The 10,917-nt window shown below is 48.6% G+C and overlaps 1 protein-coding gene across 1 annotated transcript in view; it reads right to left on the reverse strand.

Moving 5' to 3' along the window:
• Positions 1-7,391, reverse strand: part of PITPNC1 (phosphatidylinositol transfer protein cytoplasmic 1) — a 247,509-nt gene extending 240,118 nt beyond the window's left edge. Inside the window, exon 1 of the mRNA XM_080923239.1 lies at positions 6,630-7,391. Within this exon, the coding sequence (XP_080779365.1) occupies positions 6,630-6,677 (48 nt within the window). The 5' untranslated portion in view covers positions 6,678-7,391. The remainder of the gene's footprint in view (positions 1-6,629) is intronic.
• Between the last annotated feature and the right edge of the window lie 3,526 nt (positions 7,392-10,917).

The following is a 10,917-nucleotide window of genomic DNA, read 5'->3' on the forward strand; positions in this document are numbered from 1 at the left end:
TAGCTAACAGAAAACAGGACATCCTGCCAGTCAGGGAATCTTGCTTTCTCTCATCCAACTGAGGGGTCTGGAGAGATACTCAGAGGTGAGGAGCAACGGCTGGGGTTTGATTCCCAGCACCATGGGGCAGCTCACAACCAGCTGTAACTCCAGTCCCAGGAGACCTGACACCCTCTTCTGGCCTCCAGGGTCACGGCATCCATGTGTTGCACCTAGGTACAGGCAGGGAACATTTAATAAAATCTTTTTTTGTTTTTTTAAAGAGCCTTAGAGCTGAGGACAAAAATAACTGTCTAGCATGCTCAAGTCCTTGAGTTTGAGACCCCAACAACAATCTCCAACTACCAGCCTACTATTCTTCTATTAATTATAAAAGCGAACAATTAAAGTTCCACAACCAACTAGCTTTTGTTAAGACAGTATGCCTGGGCTGGGGAGCTGGGTCAGTGGTTAAGAGCACTGACTGCTCTTCCAGAGGTCCTGAGTTCAAATCCCAGCAACCACGTGGTGGCTCACAACCATCTGTAATGGGATCTGATGCCCTCTTCTGGTGTGTCTGAAGACAGCTACAGTGCACTTATATATAATAAATAAATCTTAAAAAAAAAAAAAAAAAGAACTTTGGCTACTTTGAACTAATTCAATTGTACTCACATAAATAAATTAATATTTTTAAAAAGTTAAAAAAAAAAAAAAAGCAAGCAAACAGTATGCCTTTTTCCCCACTCCAGGCCCAGAATCTGTTCCACATGACAGGTGTCCCCTTCAATGACTAGGGAAGGGCAGTGTCCTTTCCCGCACAAAGTCAACTTCCTGGCCCCAGCCAGCAGGCCTGCATCTGTTCCTTGTCTGGTCCATTAGTGGTGAAAGCTTGCGTTTATCCATTAACAGTCCTCGGCACTTAGGAGCAAGGTTCTCTGCAGGCTAGAGAGTGGGGTAGCTTCAAGAACATTGTTCACTGCCTGTGAGCGACCCTGGGACAGGGAGCTGCTTAGTAAGACATCAAACTCACAGTCCTGGCCTTGGTTCGTCTCAACTAGAAACAGAAATTAAAAGATTAAAAAAAATTTTTTTTAAAGATGTTTTCCATACTCTGAGGAGTCTTTAGCCTCCACAGTCAAGGGTTCTGCTTTATACAGTACACAGAGTAGATGCTAGTATCAGCCATTAAAACATCTTCCTAGGCAGAGAGTGAGGGCACACACCTTTAATCTCAGCACTCAGGAGGCACAGGCAGGTAGATCTCTGTAAGTCTGATGGTAACCTGGTCCACAGAGCAAGTTCCAAAACAGCCAGGGATACACAGAGAAACCCTTTTAACAACACAACAAAACACAACAACAACAAGAAGAAGACTCTTTCCTTCCATGTCTGCAGGTGCTTGCGGAGACACTCAGTTTCCAAAGGAGAGGGAGGAAGGGAGAGAACTGACTCCCACCCTAGCATCTCCATTCCTATCCTTCGGGGGGGGGGGGGGGGGGGCTACTCAGCTCCCATGATCCTCAGCGGGGAAAAGAACTCTCTTGGGGCCAGAGGCTCCTGGGTAGGGTGCTGGCTGTCCACCGGAGCAGAGCACACAGTGACATGCTGTGTACATGGCTGTCACTCTTCCTTTTTCTTCGGTCCTTGAAGAGGAGGCAGATGTTCCTGTTTTTCTTCATTGTGCGGCAAATCCCTAGAGACCACAAATAAATCCCTGTGTATCTGGTGCCCTCGGAGGTTAGAGGAAGGCATTGGAGCCCCCGGAACTGGAGTCATAGATGGATGTGAGAAACGATAGGAATGCTGGGAATCGAACTCAAGTCCTCTGCAAGAACAAGTGTTCTTCACTGATGAGCCATCTCTCCAGTCCATGGCCTTGAACGCTTCAATTTCAGTCTGCCTGGAGCTAGGATTATAGGGGTACGTGGCATCACACCCAGGTAATAATGCATGTTTGTTTGTTTGGTTGGTTTTAGGTGCTAGGGACTTATCCCTGAGCTTCATAAAAACTAATCAAACACTTCATAACACACTTCCATTAGGTCCTAACAGGGACTGTGCTTCAGTGTCCCCTGGGTAGATACAAGGTCTGAATCTCCAAGCTACCTTCAACTGGGGAAGACACAGTACACATGCTACATACACCCACACACGGCTTAGAGATAATAACATCTGCTACCAACAGGGATCAGAGAGAGAGAAAGTGTAGCCCTTATGACACCCATGAATCAGGGTTCACGCCAGAAATCAGAAGCCCTGTTCCAGCCCAGCCTCTACATTATCTATGGGGCAAGCAAAAGAATGTACCCTCTACAGGCCTGGAGCCCTCTAGAAAACAAGACATCATGACTACAGACACTGCTAATAAACAGCCCTTCTCAGTCTAGAATTCTAGAATCCAGATGTTTCACCCTTCCTCCCCCCACCACTTGACATCTTCCCAACAGGCTCTCACTTGACTCAAAGACCGACTGTATTTAACACCAGTGAAGTTTTCTATTTGCTTTGTTTGCTTGTTATTGTTTTTAATTAAAGTTAATCCATGAAGGGCTAAGGTAATCTCATCCAGAAGGTACTTTGCCACCAAGCCAGGTGACCTGAGCTCTATCCTCATTTGGGATAAGGAGAGACCCTACCCCTATAGGATATCTGAGCCTCTGCATACACACACAGAAATAAATGCAATATTGTTTGATCATAGAAGGCCTGGGAGAGTTCTGCCAGCATCTATCGATGGGCTGAGTTCCAGGGCCTTGTGGGGAGGAAATGGAGGAGGAGGAAGAAGAGGAGCAGGTGGTAGAAGAGTAAAGTATGGTGACTCCCCAGCACAGAGGAGGAAGAAACAGGCAGATCTCTGGTGCTCACTGACCAGTCCTCCTAGCTGACTTGGCAAATGGTTCCAGGCCAGTGTAAGGCCTCATCTCAAAAAAAAAAAAAAAAAAAAAAAAGGTGATTCAAGGTTGTTCTCTGGCTTCGGCTTCAACATGTACATCCCAATCCATGGACTGTTACTTTTTAAATTCCTTATTCTGAAACGCTCTATCCCCCCAGCCAGCCTCCCCCGTGTGTGTGTGTGTGTGTGTGTGTGTGTGTGTGTGTGTGTTGCTGGTGACAAACCCAGGGCTTCAATCTTGCTCTGCAAGCTTCCTTCCACTGAAGCACACACAAGCATTACCATTAACACCCTGCTCTAGACAAAAAACTCAGCTTTATTTTCTCCGTCTCGCGGAGCTGTTCTCTTTCCTGGAACCGGGGAGAGAGGGAGCAGAAGTCAATACTATCTGCAACAATTCAAAGGCCCCTGGCTTTTTATTTCGATGACAGTGCTGACTGTATCTGTTCTCAAGAAATGATTTTCCTTGTCCTGGGCTGAACACTGCAGAGAGCTCAGGGAAAGGAGAAACAAAGGCATTACCAACATGTTTCTCCTCGTCTTGCTATTAACTAGTTGTGCAGCCTGGAACACAGTATTTAACCTTACTTTTTAGGGAAGGGGGCAAAGAAAAAGTTTTCTGACTGACTTTAAACTTAGTTTATAGCTGAGGATGACCCAAAAGTTTCCAAAATCTCTCCAGCCTCCGCCTCCCAAGTGCTGGGACAACTAGCATTTATCTGGGTAGCAGCCATCACATGGATTCCCAAAGACAGAGGCCAGAGGCCACATGGGGTCAGGGGAGAAGGAAAAGGGACAGAGACCAGGCACTGACTCTCCAAAACCCAGGCATGTGCTTCCCTGGCAAAGCACAGTGAGCCATACTAATAAACATCCAAAGTTAATCAGGAGCAAGCTCCAGAAGGTCCCCACAGGTCAAATCAAGTCCAAAGGGAGCCAGAAGCTAAAGCAAAAGTTGAGCTACCGAAAACTGTTTAATCCGCAGTAACCACCTTCTGCAGCTAGACACTTAAGCTGCTCCCCAGCATTGAGTGTTAGGGCCAGCCTAACACCCTACCATGGGATGGTAGAGGCTGTGGGGTGGACTACAGTTCAGACTCTCTTAAGTGTGTGACATCTAGCCAGCCAAGTCTAGCTTCCTTACCCATCAACCGATTCGGCAAAGTTGAATTTTTTTCTTTCTGAGACCTCCTTATCTAAACTGCTGGCTTTGCATCTCTGACAAAAACAGAGAATGGTTTCACGAGACCTCAGGCTAGGGATCCTGCTCAGCGACAGATGTTTGCCTACCCTGCTCAAGGCCATGTGCAACCCCCAGAACCACAAAGAGAATAAAACAAAGTAAAAATAAAAGTTAAAAATCAGAACATGACCTCATAGAAACTGAGTCATATTTACTTTAGCCTAAATAAATTTGACCTTAAGCAGTTTATAATTATCCTATAGGTAGAGGCTAGCTTCCTTGGTCAGTTAAGAAAGGTCATTCTAGACAGGTGTGACAGAGCACACATTTAATCCCAGCACCTGAGAAGCAGCAAAGTCAGGTGGATCTCTGAGTTTGGGGCCAGTCTAGGCTACAGAGAAACCCTGTGGAAAGGGGGAAGGGAGCAAGAGAGAAGAGAGGGGAGAGGAGAGAGAAGAGAAAAATCATCCACTTAAACCACTAAAATGTAATTACTATACTGAATACTTAAAACAAATGTGGGGAAATGCTCTACCTGGTGCTTAAGAAAGTACCAGAAGGGGTTGGAGAGATGGCTCAGTGGTTAAGAGCACTGGCTGTTCTTCCAGAGGTCCTGAGTTCCAATCCCAGCAACCACATGGTGGCTCACAACCATCTGTAATGAGATCAGATGCCCTCTTCTGGTGTGTATGAAAACAGCTACAGTGTACTTATATATAATAAATAAATACATTAAAAAAAAAAAGTACCAGAAGAAAACCAACCAGGATAAAAAGAGGTTAGCAGAAAATGAAAGGCTGAGCCAGGTGCCATGCACTTAATTCCAGCAGACAGATCTGAGTTCGAAGCCAGTCGGTCTAATAGTGAGTCCATAGAAAGAACCTGACTCAGTATTTGACTGAGTCCCACCAGCGTCCGAGGATTGCACAGTCCCTCCCGTCTACTACCACAGTCGAAGCTGGAAATGGAATGGAAGCATGCAGATACCCGCAGGTTAGGTGAGAAGACAGCATGTCCACAGAGCACCAGCACCAGGGACCGGTGTGTGGACAGCCAATCCCATTCATTTGCCTTTCTTCAGTCTCCACCAAACTACCTTTTAAGACCCACCTCAAAATACTGCCACCCAAAAAATGCATGCAAACTCTAAAGCTTGTTGATAAGGCTGGGGGTGGGGAGTAGGGTATGACTAAACTCTCTCTCTCTCTCTCTCTCTCTCTCTCTCTCTCTCTCTCTCTCTCTCTCTCTCTCTCTCTCTCTCTCTCTCTCTCTCTTTCTCTCTCTCTCTCTCAGACTTTGGCAGTCAGTGTCAAGTGTTTGGTAAACTTCAGGCTACTTTGATCTTGCCTGGGATTGTCCCAAGGTCTCACCTTAACACTGGTGCCAGATGCCTAGGAAAGATTGCCACCCCGCTCAGGGGGCTTGGGGAGCCAGCCATAATCTGAGTAAAACAAAAGCACAAGGTGTCTTTCACAAAGTGGTGAGTAGATCACATGTCAGATAGATTAAATGCACCGGTTTCAAATACAAATACGTCGTGGATCGCTGATTTCATTTGTTGCCACAGCAAACCACAGGAGTCTTTTTCAAATTGCCTGGACTGGCTTCGTGTTCTCGCTGTGTCCCTGGACAGACGCAAAGCACTTATGAAATATCCAAAGAGGTGGGGAGAAAGGGGAACGAAAAGGAAACCCAGGCCGGAGTGACCCTCACTGAGTCACCATTTCCTCAATGGCGGAGCTCGTTGTTGGGGGGGGGGCGGGGGGAACGGAGGAGGAATCGGAAGAATGCAAGCTGACCTGCGCGTGGAGGCCGGGCCCTTGAACGGGGAGCCCCCCACCCTGCAGCCCCGATACTCAGAGCCGGGAGGGCTGGGCCCGACGGCCTGGAGCGCCCTCCGGTGGCCGCGCCGCTGGCCCCACCACTGGGGCTCTTCCTAAGACCACGCTCCCCGCCGCGGAAGGAACGAGACACGCAGAAAGTTTCCGAGCCAGGCGGTCAGCAAAGGACAAGCTAGGTCCCGGAGGGAGCCTGGATGCTCGGGCTGGGCACGAATCAGCGCCTAGACCGGAGGCGACAAGAAGTCGGGTTCTAAACAGACCCTCTCCAGGCCTCCGACGTGCCCCCCAGACAGGACCCTGGTCTGCACATCCCACCCGCGCGGGATTTGTCCCTGCAAGCCCACCTTGTAAAGGGGACTTGGAGACAGTGGCTACCACCACGGCGGGGTACCCCGATACTCCGGCTGCAGAACATGCTTGGGCTCTTGTTGTACTCTGTGCATTTGCTTAATTGGAGGGAGGGGGCGCAACAGCTCCCTGTGACGCATTGTGGTCCCCAGTAATCTGATTCTAGATGTCCCCGAAGAGCTCACCTGGACTCCCCCGCCCCCACCCCCACGCCGCCTTTCCCTCTGCCGGGGTGACGAGTGGGAACAGCGATTCCCCTGCCTCCTCCCCCTCCAGCCTCCAGGTTTGGGCGCCAGGGTTTCCCCGCCGCACGCAGTGGACCCGCCGGCCGAGTGGTGGCGGCTGGGGACCCGGAGCGGGCGAGGCCGGGCGCGGTGCCTACCTCGTCTACGGTGAGCGGCATGCAGATTCGGTACTCCTTCAGCAGCATGTTCCTGCCGGCCGCGAACCCCGGGAAAGAAGGGGGCGTCCCAACTGATAAGCAAGGCTGGAGCCCAGCGGAGGGCAAAGACGCTGGAAACCGGAGAGCGAAGCAGCCCCGGTGGTGCGCTCAGCTCCTAACTGCCTCCGGTCCGCCCCGGAGCATGTCAAGCTTCGGGTCCCGGTGTCTTTGACTCCCCCGCCTCCTTCCTCGCAGAGATCAGTCCTCCCGGTATTGCAAAGTCAGGCACTGAGGGAGGGAGACCCGCGGGAGACAGCTCGGATCAGCAGCCCCGGGCTAGTAGGCGCGGCCACCAGATCAGGACATGCCCGGCGGCGGGCAAGAGAAGCAAAAGGAGGGGGAAAAGGGATTTCCACAAAAATCAAACAAATGCACAAAAGTCTCCCTCTCGATCTTCCACCGAAAGCAGAGCTGAACCTGGCGAGCCCCCTTTTCTCCTACCCGTCTACCCTGGGTTAATGTCACCAGGAACACATTGCCGCGGGAGCCGGCGATGCAGACTTTCCAAACAAAGGCTCGATGGGCTCCTCTCCCCGGACGGTAAACAAGATTTCCTGCTCTTTTTTAGGGCCAGTCCCCGAGTCTCTCCGGAGCTCAGCCGAGAGAGAAAAGGGAAGCCGCGGTCGCCAGGGCTCTGCCCTGCTCTGGGCCCCGGGTGTCTTCAACCTCGGCGGTTGGCTGCCAGCGCCTTGCGCGCGTCCCCTCCCCCGAGTCCCTCGGCTCTGCGAGCTCCGTGCGTGCCCGTGAGTTTGCAGCCACCTCGCCGCGACTGGAGAGTCCGCGCCGAGCTGCAATGTGCCTGGGGCAGGGAGGTGGGTGCGGGAGGAGCGAGAGCGACGAGGCTGACATCAGCAGCGGCCGCGGCGGGGAGGGTAGCCCCATCCGGCCAATGGGGAAATGGCAAAGAATGTGGAGGATTTAAACAAAACAGCATGTCTCTCTCCCTGTCTGCTGCCAGACACCAGGGCTGTCCGAGAACCTAGAGCAGCCAGCGCCGAGGAGAATCGCAAAGAGGGGCTATCCTGGACTCTTACAACGTCGAGATCTGTCTTCGAATGTACTCTGGGTGCCTTGGGGCTCTCTACTTAGTCGCTCTGAAAACTGTGTTTCCAAAGTGCACTAGGTGCCCCTCGACTTTGGGGGTGGGGCATCTTTACCAATGCTCACCGCGAACATTTTTCTCTCTGATAGGGTAAGCAAGGCCTGAGCAAAAGAAGTGATGGTTTTACAGTGTGTTTTTTAAAACCTGTTCTCAAGACGGAATCCTGCAGCAGTGTTGGTGAAAACAAAGTACAAAATGCACGCGCGCTCACACCACACACACACACACAGAGAGAGAGAGAGAGAGAGAGAGAGAGAGAGAGAGAGAGAGAGAGAGAGAGAGAGAGAGAGAGGAGGGAGAGAATTGCCTGTTACCTCTTTCTCCCTGGCTCTACAATCCTACCGCAGGCTTCTCAGAGCACAAAGAATAGGTTTTCGCGTCAGCACTCCTAAGTTCACAAAGTCACAGTGAAATGTCAATAAAAAATGCCTGGGGTGTTGGTATTTCATCCATATTAAACAGATCTCTCATTTTAACCACAAGAAGCACATTCTTCAGTTACTCAGGAAGCAGCATGTAACTGCTGAAGTCTGGTTTTCATTTGTCTGGCATTCTTTTTTTTTTTTTTTTTTTAAAGCTTGTTGTCCTAAAAATGGAGAGAAAAAAAAAATGCACCCAGTGCCTTTAGGAGAATAGCCTGTAAGCATTCACTGGCTCTCAAATATAGATACGTAGACATATAGATGTGTGTATGTGTGTGTGCTTGTGAGCTCTAGAAACCCATATCCGCCCAAAGAGCTTGCATTGGGTAATGCAGACTATGCAGGCCTCAGTAATATAGTATGAGAAAGTTATACTCAACAAGTCACTAAGCAACATAATGGGGATGGGCTCTGGCTAAAGTTGTCTAGATGACCCAAGTTTAGAGCTCAAGGAACATGATCCAGCCTGCTAGGAAAACGACACCTTAAATCTAGCTTATATTTTGGTTAAGGATGAAACAAAGGAAGAAACAAAGGGAAAAAAATTTTCTAGATAAACGCTTTCCCAGAGTTGTCTCAGAAATGTTTGCAGCAGCTAATTAACGCTAAACCAAATTCCTTGAGAATTTTGTTTGTTTTTGTTGTGTTTTTGAGATAGGGTAGCCCTGGTTGTCCTAGATCTTGTTAACCTTGACCTCAGAGACCCACCTGCCTCTGCCTCCCAAGGGCTGGAATTAAAGGTGTAGGCTGCCACCATCCTTCAGGGTAGATAATTTAAATTTGACCTGGTAGTTGGAATTGGAAACCTATGAGACAAAAAGAACCCAAGCTGCTTTTCTTTTCTTCCTTTCCTCTCAGTGGAGTGACAGTTAGTCACCTTTACAGTGGCATCCTACACAGATCCTCCTGTGTATTTTCAATGGTCTCTAGACTTCTAATACCATCTATTGCAATGTTGTTCTACATAGTTGTTCTATTGCATTGTTCAGATAATAAGGACAGACAAGGAAAACACCTGCATGTGTTCAGGATAGTAGTGTTTTCTGAATGTTTTTAATCCATGGGAAGATGAATCCACTGACGTCCCCCTAGTGAATCCCCCTCCCCCATGGATGTCTTTTCCTTTTATTTATTTATAAATTTATTTATTTCATGTGAGTACACTGTCGCTGTCTTCAGACACACCAGAAGAGGGCATCGGATCCCATTACAGATGGTTGTGAGCCACCATGTGGTTGCTGGAAATTGAACTCAGGACCTCTGGAAGAGTAGTCAGTGCTCTTAACCACTGAGCCATCTCTCAGATGGTCTTTTCCTTTTTACTCAGTGTCTTAATTGCCTGCCCTCACTCACAGTGTGCAAGGACAGCTCTAATGCTAACACCTTGAAACCCTTTTGGTGACAGCAGGATGATCCAGGCTCTGAGACTGTCTCTCCCACTTCAGCCCACTAGTATTTCTTAACCCTGATGGTTGCAGAAGCCCTTGGTCTTTCTTTGAACCTTCTGCTCATCCTGTTGCCTGCTTGGAGATCCTCCATGCCATCCCTGGCCTCATGACACCATTTTAAAGCCAAAGCATCCACGCTCCATGTGTATGTTAACGGAAAGTAACGCCGACAGTGATATGCTACATTGGTTAGGATACAATACTAGAGGAATTAGGGGCGGCTAGTATTCATTACTATAGTTCTTGGTCTGGGGTTAGAAAGAGTTCATTCATTTAGTCTTGGGGAAGAGGGTGCCATCTACTGGTCCAAAGTGATTGCTTGCAAGTGTTTCAAGTCCTGCCTTCAGCAGCCTCAAGTGAAGGACAAGAATTCTTCCTTTCTTTTTTGTTCTTGTTGCTGTTGTTTGATTTTGGACACAAAGAGTTCCTGCATAGCCCTGGCTGTCCAGGAATTCATTCTGCAAACCAGAATGGCCTTGAATTCAGAGATCCACCCGCCTCTGCCTCCCGAGTGCTGGAATTAGAGGCATGTGCTTGCTAGTCATACCTGTTTCTTTTAAGCCCAAGAAGGGCGATGCTATCGTGGTAATGGTTGATAAGAGATTCCATTAATGATGAAAAATCTGCAATTATCAGTCACTTAATGTAACACTGAGGGTGGGGCATGGGGAAAGGAAAGGTATCACGAGTGTTGACTTCACATCACAGGACAGATGGCACTTCCCTTATGGGAGTCTCTGAAAGGTAAGAACAGAATTCTTGGTTTTACTGATTAAACATGTCAACCCTCCACCATTCAGCATTTGGCTGTGTTAAGGAGGGCGTGACCAAGGAATCAGTGTAAGATTCATCCATCCTATGCAAAGGCCTAAATAACTCTGAACTTGATTGAAACTGACTTTCAGCCTCTGGAAGAACAGGCTCAGAGGTTTAGAGACTGATTTTCAGCTTGTCCAAAGGAGTTGGTGGGGGAGGGAGAGGCTGGATGGTAGTTCAAGAGGATAGTTCTGGGTTTTTCTAGCTCTGCAATGGGGAGGAGAAAGGATTGAAAGATGATGATTTAAAAAAAAAAAAAAAAAAAAGGCCATTAGGAGCTAGAGAGATGTAACAGTGGTTGAGAGCATTTGCTCTTGTAGGGGATGAAACTTCTGTTCTTAGCATTCACATCAAGTGGCTTCCAACTGCCTCTAGTTCAGGACATCTAGCATCCTCTTCTAGCCTCTGAAGGCCCACAAATACATGTGGGTAAAGTCAGA

Source organism: Micromys minutus, assembly GCF_963924665.1.
Source record: "Micromys minutus genome assembly, chromosome: 10".
NCBI lineage: Eukaryota > Metazoa > Chordata > Mammalia > Rodentia > Muridae > Micromys > Micromys minutus.